At 30.1% G+C, this 24,156-nt stretch overlaps 1 protein-coding gene across 1 annotated transcript in view; it reads left to right on the top strand.

Moving 5' to 3' along the window:
• Positions 1–24,156, top strand: part of sbb (scribbler) — a 401,061-nt gene that overhangs the window by 303,694 nt on the left and 73,211 nt on the right. The window contains exon 6 of the mRNA XM_065512292.1: positions 9,390–10,299. Coding sequence (XP_065368364.1) covers positions 9,390–10,299 — 910 coding nt within the window. The remainder of the gene's footprint in view (positions 1–9,389; positions 10,300–24,156) is intronic.

Below are 24,156 nucleotides of genomic sequence, written 5' to 3'. Positions count from 1 at the left end.
CATGCTTATTAATTTGCAATCCCACTTCTGACACCAATTGTTACGTTTTAACCTTTTTAAAACGCTGGTTTATTTCCTTTAAATAAACCGGATACTTTTGATTGCAAATAAAAGCCGTTTAGTAGTTTTAAAATGGTAAAAACTCTTTATTTTGTCAAATGTACAACAACAGAATTAAATAGTCACTCAATGTTTTTTATACACGTTTGTAAATTCGCAGAAATACAGACACAATTTATAATGTACACGAATTTACTTGAAAAACACAACACACTTTAAGGCACTCAGTTGACTAACGACTGCAACCTCTGCCACCTCTAGATTGCTCTTTAACTGTCAAAGTTCGAATATTCTAGATCTTACTAATACATACGCCATCTGTGGTGTACTTTCTACAATGTTCTTTAACTGAATATTAGAATATACAGCGTAGCCAACATGCGATCAATGGTCAACTGAAAGCTTTTATTTAATAATGCCCACAGATATGTTACAGTTTGCTATTACAGCACTGTTATTTGAAAGCATTATGCTACTTTTAAATCAGCCCTTAAAATCGTTATATTTGAATTCAAGTACAATTTCGTAACAGTATTAATTGATATAAATTTCATTATTTAAAAAAAAAACAATTATTAGAGATATCATAACTATACTTTTAAGCAGTTTATTTGTTGATATTTTGGTAATTGTTAGAGAACTAAAACTGAATGTATAAAACTTCATGAAGAACAGCAATTCCAAAATTTGTTTCAGTGTGAAATATATTTTCAAATTGTACCAAATAATACTTTTCAAGATGTACCAAAAAAAGTACAATTGTACCAACTTTGCCATTAGAGGGTGCTGTGGCTTAATTGGTTAGCGCGTTTGATCATTAAGCATGATGTGGTATTTGTGGCCTGCGTTCGATTCCCAGCCGCTGCACAGTGGGAGAAAACCCTAATTTAGTGGAATTAAATCCGTATCTTCTAAACTCTTGGCCAAATTAATTTCATTTATATGGAAATATTGCAGGCAAGGAGGTAAGCTAATAAAGTAATGCAAAATGGGTACTGCTACTTCAGTAGAATGAGCGGGAGAGGCTGCTAAACTACACTACCTCGGAAGAAATTCTATATTATTTTCAATTGTAAGAAATTATTTTAATATATCTTTCAAAAAATTTAAATTTTATAAGTAATTTTATTTATAACAAGTAACTATTTAAATCTATAGATTTTGGACATTTATCCTATTGCCGGCATAGGTTGAAATATTCATATAAAATTAAACTTTTTTTAGTTTTATTAATAAATTTATTTTTAAAAACGAATAACAATTATTAGTTATGAAATGAGTTATAATTAAACAATGAAATAAAGAGTAATTAAGCTAACTAACACTTGTTAAAATTTTGTGAATTTTTATTATGAGATTTTTATAATTTATTTAAATTAGTCGTCTTCAGAGTCTGATGAATCACAAGGAAGTAATGGCTCCAACAAAAGTTGCCTAACATCTTTCGATAACGGTTCCACTTTTTTATAGCTTGCAGATGGAGTTCTGGACAATGTGGATATAACACAGCGTTAAAACAAATATATTAATATTGACATAAAACGCTTTGCAAATGTTATATTTTTAATCTAAATAAAGCACTACCATATTTAAAAGGACTCATAATTTGATGTCAAATTAAGTATATGGGCATTTGTTTTTAGCAACTTGTAAGTACAGTGAGGCCTCGATTATCCGTGATTCGATTATCCGGCAACATCAATTACCCGTGATAGAAAAAGAAACAAATTTTGGATCGATTTCAACTTATTTGCATCGATTAACCGTAATTACCTCAATTATCCGGGATTAAGGAGTGAGATCGAAAAATTCTTAACACACGTTTTTCATTACATTTTTTAACCCAAGTATTATTTGAATTTTTTTTTGATCAAGTTACCTTTGAAAAACATGTCAGTTATTATGTGTAATGTCAATTATATTAATTTTTTTGTTAATCTGATTAAAATGAGTGACCAGAAAAAAGTGCGTACTGAAATTATTAAATATTTTCAACAAAACCCAACTTGGTCTTACAAAAAGTTGGCCAAGCATACAAAGGTCTGCCGTCAAACTGTTTCCAATGTTATTAAACAGTACCGGGAGAACTTGTCAGTTGATAGAAAACCTGGTTCAGGTAGAAGGAATGGTCCACATGATGTTTCTAAAGCCAAAAAAATAGAACGCATTTTCAAAAGAGCTCCCAACACATCCGGTAGGAAAGCAGCCCGGTTAGCTCAGTGCTCGGACTATTTGGTACGAAAAGTTAAAGCTAATGCAGGTTTAAAAACATACAAGGCTCAAAAAGTTCCTGACAGGAACGCTACTAAAAATTTAGAGGCCAAAAACAGAGCACGGAAATTGAAGTCAAGTTTTATAAAAAAATATTCTTGCTGCATAATGGATGACGAAACGTATGTTCTGGCAGATTTTTCGCAACTTCCAGGTCAAAAATTTTATGTTGCTGATGCTCGAGGGAATGTTGAAGAAAAGTTTAGGACCCAAAAGCAGACAAAATTTCCCAGAAAGTTCTTGGTATGGCAAGCAATATGCAGTTGCGGCAAAAGAAGCCACTCATTTGTTACAACGGGCTCTATAAATACCGAAATTTACATCAAGGAATGTTTACAAAAAAGGCTGCTTCCATTCATAAGACTTCATAATGTGTCCACTTATTTTTGGCCTGACTTGGCATCCTGTCACTATGGCAAACAAGCCCTTGAGTGGTACAAGAACAATAATGTGGTATTTGTACCAAGAGAGGCAAATCCTCCAAACTGCCCGGAGCTAAGGCCAGTGGAGAGATATTGGGAACTTGTTAAAAGAGAATTGAAGAGTACAAAAAAGGTGTCCAAAAGTGTGGTAGATTTTAAACGGAGATGGACTACATGTTCGAGCAAAGTGACAGAAAGCACTATAAAAACGTTAATGGAAGGGTTTCCGAAAAAGGTTCAAAATTTCATCACTAGTGATTAAAACTATAAAAATAATTTTTTTTGTAAATTGTAATAATAATTTCAATCAAATAAAAAAAAAATTAAAGCTGTAAGTTTAGTGGTTTCTTTTTTATAAACATATATGTATGTTAAGAATTTTTCGATCTCACTCCTTATAAGCAACATTTTTTTCGATTATTTTTGAACAACAAACACAATGTGAATAAAACGAAAAAGAGGAATTCCCCATTCGAAACTGAAAATATTTAAAGACTGCTGAAGAACCAAAAGTTCTGGATTAATAGTGAATGAAAAGGCTAAAATATTCCATTCAAAATTAAACAAAAAAGCGACATGGAATTCACAAACTTAGGACAAAAATCTTCAGCTGATTATATAGCTGCCACAATTCATATCAATAGAATAGAAAAACTCAGCAATGAACGATGTATACAATTTTCCAAACCAAATGTGACGTTTTTGATCCAACCGCTGGATCAGGGTGCAATATGGAGCTTTAAATGTCATTATCGGAAAACTATAGTGCAAAAACTATTCACGTCAATCAATAGATAAGAATCTATGAAAGCGTTTAACATCAAGAAAGCACTGTTGTCAATTAATAATATAATATAAGAATAAGAATAACTTACTCTGCCCAGAAAATGAAATGCTGTGGGCATATATCCGAAATTTAATAAAATCCTTATATTATTTAAACATGTACATAAAATCCTTTAAAAAATTACTCAAAATTGGTACTCAATTAACCGGGAAAATTGATTATCCAGAATGCTTCCGGTCCCGACCAATACGGATATTCGAGGTCCCACTGTAGTTAGAATTACATAAATTTAATTTTTATATAATGTAATTACCAATAACACTTCTTATATACAATCTTAATAAAAATAAGGAACAAATTTAGTACGAGATTTTACATCGTCCCAAAGATAATTTCTTAAACAAATTACATAAATTCACCTCGCACTTTTTCGCAGCTAAATTTTCCACCATATGTAGTCTATAATATAGCCTTGATATTGGTAATAAAATTAGGACTGCATCTCACAGCATTAGTAACTGGCAACCTTCCGAAAATTCTAAAAGTAAAAAAAAAAAATTCTATAAGAATATGTCCATTGGTTATCACAAATAGCGGAAAATATCTTTTTATTTTTTGGATTCACCAAGCCTCATATTCCATCTACATAAAAAAAGTAAAAATACAACTTAAAGAAAACCTTGTACTATCCTGCTTAATAACAACTTTGAAAACAATTCTTCATAAAAAAAATTTCTGAAATAGTTGTCAATACCAAACCACTGAAGATATTAATAAATGTTAAATATTTTTAAGTAGAGCAACAACTATAAATTGAAACTACATAACAATAAATCAAATATGCGAAAGTTTTTTTTTTATTTTGCGCCACTAAATTGTTGATTTCTCCCACAGTGCGCTGCCAATCAACAACATCAGTTTATAATAATTATTAGTTTACTAATAACTAATATTTATCACAGCGCCCTCCTTCGGTGGTATAATACTAAAACGCCACAAAAGTAAAATAATTAAATAAAGATTGTTGGCTTGACTAAGGCGCCATCTCACCACCAGAGGCGCTGCAACCTGCACTAATAACAAACATAACGCGTAATTGCAGAGTTGTCAACTAAAAGCTTTTCTCCTCCTTTCACCACCTTTTCCTCTACACTCTATCCCCTTTCCAAAGAAAGTAACACATTTATATATAGGCATATTAATTTCCTGAGTGTTACTTCTCTTTTTTTTTAAAAAAAAAATGCATTCTTAAGTATTTGACACTATTGGATTTAGGTATTTGGGGTCCATTGATATAAACCGGTGTACAATCGTTTTTCCTCAAAGTAAATGTAATATGTACTGATTTATCAGTATTAATACAAACTTTTCATTTTTTTAGCCATATATCTAGCATATCTAGTTCTCTTTGTATTTTTGTTGAAGCTATAATAGGAGATTCATCTGACGATATTATTGCTGTGTCATCAGCATATGTTGCAATTGTTACATTTTCAATTAGAAGCATATCTGATGTAAAAATTGTATATATGATAGGACCTAGAACACTGCCCTAAGTTTAAACAAGAGACCTTGATGCCATACCTATCAAAAGCCTATTTAACATCTAAAAAGACTGCGGAGCTATACAAACTTCTTTCAAAATAGTCAGTAATTATATCAACTAATCTATGGATTTGTTCTGGAGTCCCATGTTGATGGCGAAATCCAAACTGGTGTTCCGGAATTATGGATTCTTTTTCCAAAAGTGGCAGCAATCGGTATGATAATAAACGTTCAAACTATTTTGAAAAATTAGGCAGCAAACTAATAGGCCGGTACGAATTTATTTAATTTTCTGGCTTATGAATCATAATGATTTCCGCATATTTCCATTGTGTTGGAAAATAAGATAATCTCAATATGGAATTAAAACTGATAGTCAAAAACAGTATGGACTTTTTGCACAAATTCTTAGCTACAATTGAGTTGATTCCGTCATATCCTGGAGATTTCGTATTATTCAGCTTGAGAATTTTTTCACTTCAGATGGAGAATATTATTTGATTGGGAAATTCATTTGACAAGCAGAATCCAATGCTATTAAGGGATAATTTTATGTTTTGTGCTGTTATTATAAATGCTAGACATCATGTTATATTTTTCTTAAGTTTCATCAAAATCGGCCCAAAAATATATAACATTTCGCTATCTTTCCATTAGAAATTCCAAACATTGAAAAAAATTACCTTTGCCCTTCACGATTTAAGGGTTAACGTTTTCCGATTTTAGTAAAACTTTCAGACTATATTTAAAATTACCTGGACTATAATATTCTGCATAGCTTTGACTTAAAAATTATAACAATAAGGAAATTCGGCTCATTCGCCAAAAATTAGTTTTTCTCTAATACTATGTTCACTAGGGTGGCCCTTAATAAACGAAAGTTGGATTTTGGCCATTCTCACCCTCCAGTTTGGTGAACATTAGCAAAAAAATTATCCTGAAAAAATTTTAGGTAAATCGGTTGGGGTTAAGACGTGCCGCAAGCCCTCTGAAGTTTTGAGATGCATTTACAAGGGGAAAAAATGCATTTTTTTCAGTTTTTGTAAAAATTTTGCCATTAAAAAATTACTTTTGTAATTTAATTTAAAAGAATCGAAATGTGTACGTAATTGTCGTTCTAATGAGACATAAAAAACAGAAATCGGTCAAAAAATGTTAAAGTTATTAAAAATTCGCCAGGCCATTAACGTGTCTCAGGCCACTAGAACATGAAATGTAGGAACAAAATTAACATATTTTGAGAAATATTAAAATAAAAGCTCATTTTTACTTAAAATATGTCCATATTTACTTGTATATGAGTTTTTGTCTTCGTAGGATACCGTTAACCTATTCTTAGGTATGAACAAAAAAATTTAATTTTTTTAACGGCAGTTTCAAAACTCCATTTTCAAATTTTTAAAAATTTTGTTAAACAAATTTCAGAATTTTTTGATCATCTCATTGGGATTTATTAAGAGTATAATAGGGAATAAAAATGTGAAAAAATTATGAAAATATCTCTTATAGTTTTTCCGTACCTGCGATTTAAATTTTAAAATTTTCGAGAAAAACCAATTATTTGGCAATTTTTAGGCCAATGAGCTCTATTTCCTTACTCTTATGAATTTTAAGTAAAACCTATTCAGAATATTATAGTCCAGATAATTCAAAATATACTCTGAAACTTCTACTAAAATCGGAAGACGTTAACCCTTAAATCGTGAAGGTCAAAGGTAAAATTTTTCAATATTTGGAATTTCTCTTGGAAAGATTTCGAAATGATCGAAATGTTGTATATTTTTGGGCCGATTTTGATGAAATTTAACAAAAATATAACATAAACTCTAGGGTTTATAATAACAGCACAAGAATGGAAATTAACGCTTAATGGCACTTGGGGTTAAAATGACACCAAACTTTTAAAATCATAATTTTTTATGGTTTTAGAAGTTTGGGGTCATTTTAACACCAAGTGCTATATAGGGTTAATTTTAATTTTTCTGCTGCTTTTGTAAATACTAGGCTTTGTGTTATATTTTTGTTAAATTTCATCAAAATCGGCCCAAAAAGATACAACATTTCGAACATTTCAAAATCTTTCCAAGAGAAATTCCAAATATTGAAAAATTTGACCTTTGACCTTCACGATTTAAGGGTTAACGTTTTTTGATTTTAGTAAAAGTTTCAGAGTATATTTAGAATTATCTGGACTATAATATTATAATTAAGTTTTGCTTAAAATTCATAAGAGTAAGAAAATAGAGCTCATTGGCCTAAAAATTGCCAAATAATTGGTTTTTCTCGAAAATTTCAAAATTTAAATCGCAGGTACGGAAAAACTATAAGAGATATTTTCATAATTTTTTCACATTTTTATTCCCTATTATACTCTTAATAAATCCCAATGAGATGATCAAAAAATTCTGAAATTTGTTTAACAAAATTTTTAAAAATTTGAAAATGGAGTTTTGAAACTGCCGTTAAAAAAATTAATTTTTTTTGTTCATACCTAAGAATAGGTTAACGGTATCCTACGAAGACAAAAACTCATATACAAGTAAATATGGACATATTTTAAGTAAAAATGAGCTTTTATTTTAATATTTCTCAAAATATGTTAATTTTGTTCCAACATTTCTTGTTCTAGTGGCCTGAGACACGTTAATGGCCTGGCGAATTTTTAATAACTTTAAAATTTTTTAACCGATTTCTGTTTTTTATGTCTCATTAGAACGACAATTACGTACACATTTCGATTCTTTTAAATTGAATTACAAAAGTAATTTTTTAATGGCAAAATTTTTACAAAAACTGAAAAAAATGAATTTTTTCCCCTTGTAAATGCATCTCAAAACTTCAGAGGGCTTGCGGCACGTCTTAACCCCAACCGATTTACCTAAAATTTTTTCAGGATGATTTTTTTACTAATGTTCACCAAACTGGGGGGTGAGAATGGCCAAAATCCAACTTTCGTTTATTAAGGGCCACCCTAATGTTCACATTTGCAGAGTTAATCATCTCAAACGTGATTAAGCTCTAATCACTTCAAAATCGAGATGATTATCCATACATTTAAATGATTTGTTAATCACTTCAAATTGACATGATTAAATCTTAATCACTTCATTAATCACGTAGGATCAACTGAACATACCTCAAACTGATGATGATGTAGTATCGGCCACCTTTTAGTGTAGTACCGATAAATTAATTTTGGCAAAAGTTTTTTTTTTCCTTAAAAAACCTTAAATAATTCATCAATGTTCACAATTTCATAATTAAAAAGTTTAAAATAATCTGCTGGTATCTTTAATAAAGTATTTATTTCCATATTTAATGCCTTAAAGAAATATAAATTTGTTTGTTGTTTTTTATTTGTCAACTTAATCATTTTAGTGTCAACTTAATCATCTCAAATGTAATGTGAACGGCTTTGATTAACTTAATCAAAATTTTGCTTAAACGCGTTTAAAAGCCCAAGTGTGAACATAGCATAAAATTGCAAAATTTAAATCGCAGGTACGGAAAAACTATAGGAGGTATTGTCATACTTTTTCAAAAAAAAATTTGGGACACCCTAGCCTGCGTGCAACATTTTTTCCGTTTAAGATTATTCATGAAACTGCTAGAAGATGGAACTGTGTATATAAAGAGTACCAGTTTTAAAATTTTAAACTACTAAACTGCTTTTATTTGAAATCAAAATGCAATGCACATTGGTCCAAGACGAATTTTTTGGCAAAAATTCAAAACTTTTTTCCCATATTTGTTGTTAGAATATTGTAGCAAACAAAAAAAATATTTGGTTTTTGCAAACTTTAAGTAACCGTTATTCTATGAAGTGAGAAAGTTCAATGTTTTAAAAGCAGTGGTAAACTTAAATTTTATTTTTTAAATTTTTAATAGTGAAATATTCAATAAAAATTATTGTAATAATAAATTACATAATAAAACATTCATAATCTAAAAATCAGTGATTCTAAATAAAATTAATAAAGCTAGAACAAAATACATATGAATCTGGATAAAGTAAGAACCGACCAAAGTGAAATTAATTTAATGAATCTTGAAGCATAAAATAAGGCATTTTAATCATGCTACATGATATTGTCAATGTAGTGCTTTAGCAAGGCGAACTAGTAGAAGGTGTTTTTTTTAGTTTGACAAGTAGGTAGGACAAGTAGGTTTATGATTTTTATTCTTAATAACATTTTTATCTATGTTTTATTCTATGCCCTTATCACAAGAAAATTATAAAAATAATAATAGTAGTTATGTTTTGTGGTAACATGCAAATTAAAAAAAAAAATTAATCATTTTAGGAAAATCTGGAGTTTTGCGTTTTGGACAAGGTGAGTGTAAAAATAATAGTTCCGGCTTGATTCCAACTAGTATTCCGGATGAAAATTTGGCTCAAATTGAATCACTTGAATCTATAAGTAACTCTACCGCTTCGCCTGAAAAATGTATACCTGGCCAACAAGATTCTAAAAACGATACGTACTGTGGTGGTGAGTCAATAGAAAAAACAACTCAACTGCACCCAAATCAACAAAGTATTGCAACAATTAAAACTGCATTAGCATCTTCAGCTGTAGCAAAGTCCAAGAAAGGACGGAAATCTCCATCTCCAAATGATTATGATGCTGTTGAATTAAATACATGTAATATATCATCTAGAGACGATGTCCAAAGTCCAGCATATAGTGATATATCAGATGACTCAACGCCGGTGAATGATCAAGATCATATAGATAAAGTAAATGTATCAAAAAACTCCGATATAATTAAAAAACCTCAAGATATAGGAATATCTTCAACAAGCTGTCCTTCAGGTCAAAGCAACATATCTTCTACACTTGGTAATTATGGAGTATATCAATTTTATCAACAACAACAATTTATTGTACCAACAGCTGCTGAGCAACAGCAACCTGCTAAAAATACCCTAAGCACAAATATTGGGCCAACGATAATTCCATCATCGATGACTCAGCCACAGAGTGCTTCAGAATTTACCACCAAAAAAGAACCTCCATTGGACCTGATGTCAAAGGCAAATCAACTTCATTCAAATCTGCACTGCCAAGAAATTAACAAAGATTCTAATCGTCCAATGTGTGTAACTGGCAGTCAAGGCAATAGTGAATTATCAAACGTACCATCAATTGGATCTAGTGCCTTAACTTCCACTGCTCCTTCTAAATCTGTTCCTCATTTTTATGCATTTAAGTAAGTACTAAAAAAACATATTCAACTATTTTTAAAAGAAATATTTGCTAATAAATAACCAGGTACGTAACAATTATAAGATAAACGACAAAAAAACATGTTTTTAACCATAAGATATATGTATTTTATTTTGGTTATCGTAACCAATTGAAGTAAGAAATATTTTTTTTTGGTTATAAGTAACCATTATATCAACCAAAAAGATTTTTTAGTTTCAAATAACCATTATAACAACCAAACAGATTTTTTGGTTAGAAATAACCATTACACAAAAAATTGTTTTTGGTTATCAGGTATGAAATTGATAATAAAAAATTAATTCATAAATGTTGAATAGGGATTTCTAAATCCATTAAACTCGTTATTGAAACTGCAATTGACTGTATGCAACCTTTATTAGGTTTTGCGTAATGGTTTTAAAACTACCGCCACACTGTGGCTCAGAATTTAATTTTATTGTCAAATTTGTTATTAAGAAATGGGTGTGACATGCTGTTAAAGACAAATATTTTATGTCGTTTTATAAAAAATTATATTTTTGTAAATTTGATCAGAAGTAAATTATTATTACTCGCAAACTTTTAACGGCAATTATACCCTACACCCAGTGTTGCCAAAGAGGGCAAACTTTTTTAAAAAAAGGCTAAAAAAGGGCTAAGATTTTTAATTAAAATAATACATACATTTGACACAAAAAAACTACTTAGAATGTTACATTTGGCTATGCCGAATACACAAACAAAAATGTATGAATATAACACACGTTCAAATGGAATAAAATAAGAATATTTATTCCTGTACTAGTTAAAAAGCCTGTCCATGCCAGGCAAATCATAAAAGTCGAAAAATTCAAAAAGATTTTAATAATTGTAAAGAATTTTTTAAGGAATAAAAATTTTATTTCTTTAATTAATTCATTTCTTTATAGAATGAAATACACAATTTAATTTACAAACAAATAAACCTAATTGACGTATCATAGTCCGCTTTTACACACAGCAAGTTTACTTGAAGCAAGTCTCTTCGATTCCCTTTTAAACTTGCTCGTCTGTTTACACACAGCAAGTCTGTGTTCAATTTTATATGTCAAAACCTAATAGACGCCATAGTTAAAATGAGAAAACAAAAGAGAATTGAAGAGACTTGCCAGTACGAGCATGTGTGTACCCTTCTTCTTTCTTCTTACAACTCTCTCCTATAAACTCAGATTTGCGCACGAAAACTTGACCTGTGTAAAAGCAGAAATACATAGCAAATAGCAATAACTAAAATTGACTTAAATTTCCTTTAGTTACTTGGATTTATAACTTATGAACAGGGCAACCAAAAATATGCTCTAAAAAAAGTGTTTTATGCGCATAAAATATGCACTTAAAAACGAAAAATATGCTCTTAAAATATAAAAAATATGCACTTAAAAATAGTTGGTTATTGTTTGATTTCAAAATTTAATAAAAAACAAGTAAGAGTGCTATATTCGGCTATGCCGAATCTTATATACCCTTCACCTTTGTTGTGGATGCATTATTATTTTTTATAATTAGTATATATGGGGAATTTCATGTCAAGTGAACCAACTTTTGAAATCGATGTCTTCCGATCGGGATGAAATTTGCACCAAGGTTAGCTCTATTGGATAGTAACTCAGACACAATTTTTCAACAACATCGGTCGAGAACTCTCTGAGTTATAGGGGGTAAAATTTTGACAATTTGGTCAAACAGGGTTTTTTTCTTATCCATGTAACTTATTACCTATTGTTCTTAGCAAAATGTGTCCCAAATAGTATAGATAGCTATTTCTTCGATCTTTCGAAAAAAAATATTTAAAAAAAAAAATAAAAAATTTTGAATATTTTTTTTCCGAAATCAAAAACTTTTTTGACTTTTTTTTAAATTTTTTCTCTTTTTTTTTTTTTTTTTTTTTCTTAAAATAAAGTTTAGATATTTTCCTTGAACACCTACTTGGTCGCTTAGTGGGATGCGAGTGGGATATCTATCAAAATAAATATTTTGTAACTCAAAACATAACATTTTTGACTTTTTTTGCAAAATCAAAAACTTTGTTGACTTTTTTTTTTCAAAATGGACCCTTTTTTAATCTTTTTTTTTAGGTCAAACAATAGCTTAGATATTATCCTTGAAGACCCTTTTGGTCGCTTAGTGGGATGCGAGTGGGATATCTATCAAAATAAATATTTTGTAACGCAAGACATACAATTTTTTAATTTTTTTTTGCAAAATCAAAATTTTTTTCCAATATGGGCCCTTTTTTAATTTTTTTTTTTTGCTCAAAAGAAAGCCTAGGTCCATTCCTTTAAGATATTTTTAGTCCCTTAGTGGGATGCGAGTGGGATATCTATCAAAATAAATGTTTTAACACAAAAATTGTATGTCTTGAGTTACAAAACATTTATTTTGATATATATCCCACTCGCATCCCACTAAGCGATCAAAACCATCTTAAAGGAATAGGCCTAAGCTTTCTTTATAGCAAAAAAAAAATTACAAAAAGGGCCCATTTTAAAAAAAAGTCAAAAAAGTTTTTGATTTTGCCAAAAAATCAAAAATTGTATATCTTGAGTTACAAAATATTTATTTTGATAGATATCCCACTCGTATCCCACTAAGGGACCTAAAATATCTTAAAGGAATGGACCTAAGCTTTCTTTTGACTAAAAAAAAATTTTTAAAAAAGGGCCCATTTTGAAAAAAAATTCGAATTTGCAAAAAAAAAGTCAATAATTGAATATCTTGAGTTACAACATTTTTATTTTAATAGATATCCTACTCACATCTTCCTAAGTGACAAAATAGGTCTTAAAGGAAAAGACCTAAGCTTTCTTTTGAGCAAAAAAAAATTTTTAAAAAAAAGTCCCATATTGGAAAAAAATTTCGATTTTGCAAAAAAAAATTAAAAAATTGTTACAAAATATTTATTTTGATAGATATCCCACTCGCATCCCACTAAGGGACTAAAAATATCTTAAAGGAATGGACCTAGGCTTTCTTTTGAGCAAAAAAAAAAATTAAAAAAGGGCCCATATTGGAAAAAAATTTTGATTTTGCAAAAAAAAATTAAAAAATTGTATGTCTTGCGTTACAAAATATTTATTTTGATAGATATCCCACTCGCATCCCACTAAGGGACTAAAAATATCTTAAAGGAATGGACCTAAGCTTTCTTTTGACTACAAAAAAAATTTTAAAAAAAGGGCCCATTTGGAAAAAAAATCGTATTTGCAAAAAAAAAAGTAAAAAATTGTAAGTCTTGAGTTAAAAAATATTTATTTTGATAGATATCCCACTCGCATCCCACTAAGCGACCAAAAGGGTCTTCAAGGATAATATCTAAGCTTTTGTTTGACCTAAAAAAAAAGATTAAAAAAGGGTCCATTTTGAAAAAAAAAGTCAACAAAGTTTTTGATTTTGCAAAAAAAGTCAAAAATTTTATGTTTTGAGTTACAAAATATTTATTTTGATAGATATCCCACTCGCATCCCACTAAGCGACCAAGTAGGTGTTCAAGGAAAATATCTAAACTTTATTTTAAGAAAAAAAAAAAAAAAAAAAAAGAGAAAAAATTTAAAAAAAAAGTCAAAAAAGTTTTTGATTTCGGAAAAAAAATATTCAAAATTTTTTATTTTTTTTTTTAAATATTTTTTTTCGAAAGATCGAAGAAATAGCTATCTATACTATTTGGGACACATTTTGCTAAGAACAATAGGTAATAAGTTACATGGATAAGAAAAAACCCCTGTTTGACCAAATTGTCAAAATTTTACCCCCTATAACTCAGAGAGTTCTCGACCGATGTTGTTGAAAAATTGTGTCTGAGTTACTATCCAATAGAGCTAACCTTGGTGCAAATTTCATCCCGATCGGAAGACATCGATTTCAAAAGTTGGTTCACTTGACATGAAATGCCCCATATGTATGTACATTGCCCACTTTCAGCGTACAGCATCCTAAATTTATCAAGAACACAAAAAACAACAACAACGCCAAACGAAACAAAACACCAAAAGAAAAAACAAAATACGCAAGCCAATGAAACCAACACACGTCCAAACATACGTTTAATTGTATAAAAAACAACAACGCCAAAAGAAACAAAACACACATAGGATTTGTTGCTTTTTTGTCCAAACATACGATTTGTTGCTTTTTTGTCAAAAAAACCAACACACAACCAAACAAACGTTTAGTTGTATAAAAAACAACAGCAACGACAAAAGAAACAAAACACACAAAAAAACAAAATACGCAAAGAATGCACAACCAAGCATACGTTTTGTTGCTTTTTTGTAAAAAAAACCAACACACAACCAAACTAACGTTTAGTTGTATAAAAAACAACAACAATGCCAAAAGAAACAAAACACAAAAAAAAAACAAAATACACAAAACTTGCACATCCAAACATACGTTTTGTTGTTTTTTTGTCAAAGCATGCAATACATTGTGTTTTTTGATGAAATTTTCAGAGGTTGTCTCGGATTTTTGCTCATATCTCCGTTATTTATGGACGGATTTTGCTGATTTTAAATAGCAAAATTCTCGAAAGTATGTCTGACAGAATTGTTGAAGATTTGGATCCCGGAGATATCTGGGGCCTTCAGAAAATTGATTTCAACAGACAGACAGACAGACAGACGGACATGGCTTAATCGACTCCGCTATCTATAAGGATCCAGAATATATATACTTTATAGGGTCGGAAATGAAAAATGTAGAAATTACAAACGGAATGACAAACTTATATATACCCTTCTCACGAAGCTGAAGGGTATAAATATATATGAAGTAAATAAAATATTGAGCTCATAAATTAAAATTGGTTATTATAGGATTAAATATCGATTTTGACCAAATTGTCAAAATTTTACCCCCTATAACTCAGAGAGTTCTCGACCGATGTTGTTGAAAAATTGTGTCTGAGTTACTATCCAATAGAGCTAACCTTGGTGCAAATTTCATCCCGATCGGAAGACATCGATTTCAAAAGTTGGTTCACTTGACATGAAATGCCCCATATGTATGTACATTGCCCACTTTCAGCGTACAGCATCCTAAATTTATCAAGAACACAAAAAACAACAACAACGCCAAAAGAAAAAACAAAATACGCAAGCCAATGAAACCAACACACGTCCAAACATACGTTTAATTGTATAAAAAACAACAACGCCAAAAGAAACAAAACACACATAGGATTTGTTGCTTTTTTGTCCAAACATACGATTTGTTGCTTTTTTGTCAAAAAAACCAACACACAACCAAACAAACGTTTAGTTGTATAAAAAACAACAGCAACGACAAAAGAAACAAAACACACAAAAAAACAAAATACGCAAAGAATGCACAACCAAGCATACGTTTTGTTGCTTTTTTGTAAAAAAAACCAACACACAACCAAACTAACGTTTAGTTGTATAAAAAACAACAACAATGCCAAAAGAAACAAAACACAAAAAAAAAACAAAATACACAAAACTTGCACATCCAAACATACGTTTTGTTGTTTTTTTGTCAAAGCATGCAATACATTGTGTTTTTTGATGAAATTTTCAGAGGTTGTCTCGGATTTTTGCTCATATCTCCGTTATTTATGGACGGATTTTGCTGATTTTAAATAGCAAAATTCTCGAAAGTATGTCTGACAGAATTGTTGAAGATTTGGATCCCGGAGATATCTGGGGCCTTCAGAAAATTGATTTCAACAGACAGACAGACGGACATGGCTTAATCGACTCCGCTATCTATAAGGATCCAGAATATATATACTTTATAGGGTCGGAAATGAAAAATGTAGAAATTACAAACGGAATGACAAACTTATATATACCCTTCTCACGAAGCTGAAGGGTATAAATATATATGAAGTAAATAAAATATTGAGCTCATAAATTAAAATTGGTTATTATAGGATTAAATATCGATTTTAGGGAATTTGGCACTACATGAAAATAGTTATATTCAATTCATTTTATTATATTTAGAAATAAATTACTATGTGTTTACTTAAGTTCTAAAATTTTTTAACTAAATCTTTGTTTTAGATTTCCGAGTTTCTTAGACAATCATAATCAATTGATTTGTCTCATCTTTTAAACTGCTTAATACTTCAAACTTTTTTTTAGTAATTAGTGGCATAATATTTTACATTCTCAATCCATGTGTCCCAATGTTTATAGAATTCCTACTGAGGATGTACCCAATAAGTTTCTCCAAATGTTTCTATTCTATATGAAGCTTTAAAAGTTTTTTTATCATTTGAATAATGTTTCAAAAACTCTGTGAATAGCCTGTAATTTTTTGTTAAAAAATTGCAAAGGATTTTGGAGCATTCATCATGTATCTAGATTAACATCTGAATTCGGCTTCTAAAATTTAAATAGAATTATAAAAGAACCTTACAATAGTGGAATGATTAGTTCTATTTAAGACTGCGGCAATTAAAAAAACTTTTTGTTCAAGTTTTATCACTGGGACTCAAAATACCGTGACATTTCCTATGTTTCTTCCTTTCTCATCCATTGTATCGTTTATCGATATCCACGTATATTCTTTTTTAACGATTTCTTAATAAATTTTTTTACAAGTTGTGTAAATATATCAACGGGTTTTGAACGCGAGATTTTCGATAGATCTTAATATTCTGAACGTCTGTTGAATACTGGTTTAATTTTACATTAGTGGTACTATTAATGCCCAAACTGTCTCAATCTCAAGCTGACTAAAATTCCTTCTTTTGAATGAATCCAACAATTTTTTAAGAAGTTGCCCATAATAACATACAATTTTGGAATTTTCTTTTAATTTTTTACGTATTTTTACTATTTGTTAAATTTTAATATTTGTGTGTATATTTTTAATTTAATTGAAATATATGAAAACTAAGCTCCCTTAAATCAACGAAAACTCTGTGAATATAAGCGATTATGGGTACTCTATTTTTTATTTAAGTAACTTAGGCCAATTATCATTGGACCTTAACAAAATAGTAAAATATATAAATAAAATAATGAAAAATAAAAGAAAATAAAAGAAAATATCCAACAAAAATATGCAGTTATTTGTTAAATATGCAACAATATGCTATAAAACGCAAAATATGCCAAAATATGCAGTAAAGGGCAAAATATGCAAAAATATGCGCTAACAAATCGATGCCAAAATTCTTAAAATTGTCTGAAATGAATAAATACTAACTCATATGTTTATACGACGCACAGCAAAAAATATGATATTGCATATTTTTGGTTGCCCTGCTTATGAATAATATTCATGAGTTAACAAAAAATAATCAAAACATTTTTTATAGACCATATTCTTTGAGAATACTGTGGAACTGCCCTTACGAAGCATACCCTGCTTCACAGCTTCATTTCACATTAACATTGTATAGGGATCTTGCTCTAGAAAACGCACCATACATTTGGCCATGACTAAAAACTGGTTTAGGCAGATAGATCCCAACCTTTTCCAACGTCTGACCTTGTGCTTTATTTATTGTTATGGAAAATGCCAGCCTTATGAGGAATTGTGTTCTGCGCAAAACGAATGGGAGGTCTGGATTAATAGGAGCAAGGCCAATCCTCGGATATTTGCATATATGAGGTTTTTCGAAAGTTGGTCACCTGCAAAACTCGACCGGATAGTTTTCTCTTTCGGGTATGCTATCACTTTCTACTATGTCAATACTCAAGTATGTGAAACGCTCGCCCTCTAAAAGATTTAACACCTCATCGTTGATTTGACAACCATCATCATTTCTAGGCAAATTTTGAATACTTTTCTACTGCAGAAGAATGCGATTTTTCAACAAAAATTCTTTTTACAATTGAGTCTTGAATCATTATTTCATTTGGAATTTCAATAATATCTTCTTCAAACTCCTATTCCCTTCATTAATCTTCATAAAAATCTAGAAAATATAAAAATTCCCTACAAAAAAATAAGTAATTATATAGGGAGGTTTATGGCCAAAAACAATAGCGCCGTGTGCCGCCCCTAGAACAAAAATCAAAAATCTGGCTTCCGCAGAGAATATTCTTTAAGTATGCCAAATTTCAGCATTCTTGTCATCAGATAGCTTCAGAAAATTGTGAAAAATTAAAATCCCCTTACAAAAAATATTGAGCTATATGGAGAAATATTAGAAACGGAAAAATCTGGCAACGTTACGAGCTTCCGCAGAGAAATTACTTCAATTATGCCAAATTTCAGCTTCCTATGTCATCAGATGGCTTCAGAAAGTTGCGGAAAGAGAATAGGACATACTTATAATTATATATATAGATATGACATATATGGCATTAGCGGTATAATGTAAAAATTTGGTTTTTACACATCCACCGCCCATAGACCGTATATCAAAAATCGGACTTTACAGTGTTACCCACAGGTCTATTCTGAAGATTCCCTGAAAATTTCATCAAAATCGATCCAGCAGTTTTTATATATATATGGCATTAGCGGTATAATGTAAAAATTTGATTTTGCCACGCCCCTCCACCCACAGACCGAAAATCTAAAATCTGACTTTACAGTGTTACCTGCTAGGCTATTCTGAAGATTCCCTGAAAATCGATCCAGCCGTTCTTGAGTTCATTCGGAACATGCAAACATCCATTTATATAAATATAGATAGACTAGCTGAACACGGTCCGCGTTGCTGGCCCTTAGAAAACATCTGTTTTATATTTTTGATATGATTGATTTTAATATACAGTGTCGGACAAAGTCGTTTATCCAACCTTCAAAGTTAATACATCTGGTGTCAGTCCGACTGATTCCAATGTATTCAAAAATTCAGTAGGATAATCGACGGCTTGTTCTTCGTTCATTACTGTGTCAATCGATTTGTATATTATTTTTTCGCAAGGCAGTTTCAATTGTATTTGCTCATTGAGCTTGTTAACATCATAGTTTGTTGGTGCCAAAATTGCACATTCCCACAGCCAATCTGAATTTTTGTAGATGGTTGTAAGACTTGGAAATACCTTGTATAAAGTAAAAAAATTGATTTTGCCACGCCCCTCCGCCCACTGACCGAAAATCAAAAATCTGACTTTACAGTATTACCCGCTAGGCTATTCTGAAGATTCCCTGAAAATTTCATCGAAATCGGTCCAGTTGTCTTTGAGTTCATTCCGAACATACATACATACAAACATCCATTTTTATATATATGATGATGATGATTGGTATATATGGCAGTAGCGGTATAATGTAAAAATTTGATTTTTACACACCCCTCCGCCCTTAGACCGAATATCAAAACTCTGACTTTCCAGTGTTACCCGCTGGGCTGTTCTGAAGATTCCCTGAATTTATTATTGTTTACGATTCACTACATCATATTACATATGTGTACAAAATTTTTAACTTTTACTATCAAAAATAATCAAGTTATAACCAAAATTGAAACTAAAGTATCATCAAGTATATGATTTTTTTGAACAAAATGACGTATACGCTTTGAGTAATTAATTAATAAATAGTTTTTACCTTATTTTTGGTAGTATCCTATTTTTTTTTAATAAATTTGTTGCAATTGAATATTTTTTGCAGTCTTAATGAAAATTTAATGAAAATTTAATTAGTTTAAAAAAGTAGATGTTAGTAATTAAAATACAAAATACATAATAAAATTAAAAATGTATATATAAACAGCTTTTATTTAAAATAAAAAAATATTTTTATTTAAGTTTTTATTTTTTCATAAAAATTTATATTGATGATACGTTTTTTTGTTTCAGAAAATAACAATTCAAAAAAAACGTAAGCCACATATCTTAAAGTATGCTTTGAAAAAATTATTTTTTTTCATAAAATATATTTCTAGAATCATTGGCCCATAATCATAGTCAAACACTAAAGTCGGTTCTTTTTAGAAACAACTTTAAAATAAAAACCTGCTTTTAATTATTTTGCAACTACAGTCCAAATTAAAGTATGTTTTAAATTGAACCGACTTTAACTGGGTGCCACCTCAAATGTAGAAAATGTTTTCATACAATATACAACAAAATACAGACAAAAAAAAAACAAAAAAGGTAAACAATAAAGTAACCGGGACAACTAAGAAAAAAAAGTTGTTTGTTGTGGAAAAATGAAATATATAAGATGAATATCATAATAGAATATTTTGGTACTAATTTTATTGATAACTGTTCAATAATTGCAAAATCTCTACCAATATCTTGTAACTTAAACATTTTTTACTTTCTGCCGAACTTTTTTACTTGGTGAAGAACAGCTTCAACGTCAGAAGTATACTTTAACTTGTCTATGATAGACCTAAAGTCCACTCTTGAGTAAAGTCGAGTTTAATTCTCTTAAAGTATTCTTTATTTCTGACTATGATTATGGGCCATTGTAATTCAGATTTGAAAATTTTGTTTCAATATCTCAAGTAGTTTTCATTTTATATCGTTTTTTGCTTCTCCTATAAACTTATGAAAAGTGATGTTACGTTATTTTGCATTATAGGTGACGATATATAGATGGCATTGATGGTATAATGTAATGCCATTTCATCAAAATCAATAGCCCCGCGTGCCGCCCATAGATCTTCCGCAGAGAAAGTACGATCTTTCGCAGAGAAACTACTTTAAGTATGCCAAATTTTAGCTTTCTATTTAATCAGATTGCTTCAGAAAGTTGTGAAAAGAACATCTCCATACAAAAAATAGTGAGTTATATGGAAAAATATTAAAACCGAAAGTGCCACACCGCTCCACTAACAGGCCGAAAATCAAAAATCTGGTTCCGTTACGATCTTTCGCAGAGAAAGTACTTTAATTATGCCAAATTTCAGCTTCTTATGTCAGCAGATGGCTTCAGAAAGTTGCGGAGAGAGAATATGACATACATAGTAACATCCGGACATACTAAGAAATTATATATCGTTACCTTAATATAGAAACGCCCTAACTCTTTTTTTTCCAAAATTTAGTTTTTTGCATACTTCGATAGATAATTCCGTAATGCACCATTAATTCACAACATTAAATTGGTTGAAGGCCTTCATAAAAATCTGTATTAAAAAAAATCGCAACTACAGAACTTTAAGTTTTATTAAGTTGTTTGCTCCTCCTGTAAAGTAAGGAAAATTATAGTTAGGGCCTTTCTATATTAAGGTAGCGATATATAGAATATTTGTATTGAATTTTATTTGAATACGAACATTTGTAAATTATCTATGCTAGTTGAAGTGATTTTCGGAAGTAGACCTTATGTGGGAGCTATGACTAATTATGACCGATCGTCACAAAATTTAATAGGCGCGATTTTAGCATATGGGGGATTTCATGTCAAGTGAACCAATTTTTAAAATCGGTCTTCCGATCAGTATGAAATTTTCACCAAGGTTAGACCTATTGGATAGTAATACAGACACAATTTTTCAACAAGATCGGTCCAGCACTCTCTGAGTTATAGACATTTGGCCAAACAGGTGTTTTTCTTATCCATGTAACTTATTAACTATTGTTCTTAGCAAAATGTGTCCCAAATAGTTTAGATAGCTCTTTCTTCAATCTTTCGAAAAAAAAATATTTAAAAAAAAAATTCAAAATTTTTAAATTTTTTTTCCGAAATCAAAAACTTTTTTGACTTTGTTTTTCAAAATGGGGCCCATTTTTTTGTTAAAATAAAGCTTAGATATTTTCCTTGAAGACCTATCTATCAAAATAAATATTTTGTAACTCAAAACATACAATTTTTGTTTTTTTTTGCAAAATCAAAAAAAAGGGTCCATTTTTCAAAATGGACCCTTTTTTAAATTTTTTTTAGCTCAATTTTGATAGATATCCCACTCGCATCCCACTAAGCGACCAAATAGGTCTTCAAGGAAAATATCTAAGCTTTATTTTAAGAAAAAAAATATTTTTTCCTCGAAAGATTGAAGAAAGAGTTATCTAAGCTATTTGGGACACATTTTGCTAAGAACAATAGGTAATAACAGTGTTGCCACTTCATGTGTAATTACACATATCGTGTGTAATTTTAACTTTTATGTGTACCCCATGTGTAATTGAAAACATGTGTAATATATGTGTAATTTGAAATTCCAAATTATATCAAACTCAATTACATATTGTCTTTGAATGTCTAGTATCTTTATTTTGGCATATGGATTCTTAAATATTTCTAAAATTTACTTCAAGACATTTGAATAGAGTTCAAAACATTTCATGCACCTTAGTTTAGTAGAGTATGTTTCCGCCCACCAGCATTCTGTTGCTGAAGTGTGGAAACACTCATGGATCGAAAATTTCTTCAAGTGGATTTCAAAGTCGCGGATGTTCGAGAAAATATACATAAAACAAGTAAGAGAGCTATACCCTTCACCAAATTATACTTAAAAATATTTTTTTTAAATAATTTTATTTAAACAAAATCAAAAATTTTTTTTAATGTTTTAAAATTTTTTTTTTCCAAATTGTTTTTTATTTTTTTTTAAAAAAAGCTTTTTAAATTTTTTTTTTAAATTTCTTTAATTAATTTTTTTGGAAAAAGAATTTATGACAAAAAAAATTTTTTGATGAAAAAAAAATTCGGGTTAAAAAATATTTTTTTCCGATTTTGACCCATTGTATGTCCAACCTACTATGGTATGGAGCCGGAAGAATTTCGGAGATATTGATGTATGAATCGTGTATGTAAGTTATTTGGGGGCTTCGGAAAGTTGATTTCAACACACAGGCGGACATGGCTATATCGATTCCGCTATCTATAGCGATCCAGAATATATATACTTTATGGGGTCGCAAATGAAAAATGTGGAAATTACAAACGAAATGATAAACTTATATATACCCTTGCCACTCATGGTGAAGGGTATAAATATATGTATATTAGAGTGCCTTGCAGAAAATATTAACAAATATACACCTGTAATATGATTTCCAAAATATATCGGCTGTATGATACCATTTTTAAGAGCTGCACTGTTTTCAAAACACCATTGAAAATACGGGTTTCTATCAATAGCGAACTTATTGTCCTCGTTGTGATAAAATTGATGACAAAATATAAAAGAAAAATTGATTTAAATTATGTTATTATGTTCGTCATTAAGAGTTTTCCGGTTTTTCAACTTCGAATATCATTGATAGGTCTGTTCCGATGATTTTTATGTATGTATGTATTGTACCTAATTAACATTTTAAAAGCTGCTCCATAGAAGTTAAACTGGCCATTATTTCACATATTTGAAATGAAAATGAAAAGTATGTGTACAGAACCATGATTTTATCCAGTGTTTAAAAAGCTACGATAACTAACAAATTTTTAACTGTTGCTACAACTACTGCTTCAAAAAATTTATGTAGCGGTAGCTTTTGTCTTTTTTCGTTTTCTTTTTTTTTTAAACAACTGCTAACTTTTTTTTTTTTTTTTTTCATCATTTATTTATTGTATCTTCATTATTTAATGAACTAACAATAAGTGGTTGAAATCTTATATCTAATATTATTATTTAATTAGTCCAGCCATTGCCGGACGAAAAAATTTTGTGTTCATGGTTGTTTTGGTTAAATTGGCATCCTTCCTTCTAGATTAGGTCTGCTGTGTCCCTCCTTCTTAATCGAGTGTGGCCACGGTTATCTAATATGTTGCGGGCCAGCGGGTTTGGGTGAACTTCAAGTTTTTTAAATATTTTTGTACGTTTTTCGAGATTTCAGTTTTTACAATGGGCACGTTTAGATCTTTGTGTATATTCGCGTTTTTGATATACCAGGGGGCAACTGTGATCATTCTTAGAAACTTGTTTTGGCGTCTTTGGATCTTTTCTACATTTGACGCTGAGGCCGTGCCCCATAACTGTATGCCATAACACCATATC

Source organism: Calliphora vicina, chromosome 5 (genome assembly GCF_958450345.1).
Source record: "Calliphora vicina chromosome 5, idCalVici1.1, whole genome shotgun sequence".
Classification (NCBI taxonomy): Eukaryota; Metazoa; Arthropoda; class Insecta; order Diptera; family Calliphoridae; genus Calliphora; species Calliphora vicina.
Note: the sequence above shows the minus strand (reverse complement) of the source record. Positions and strands in the feature narration are given on the sequence as shown.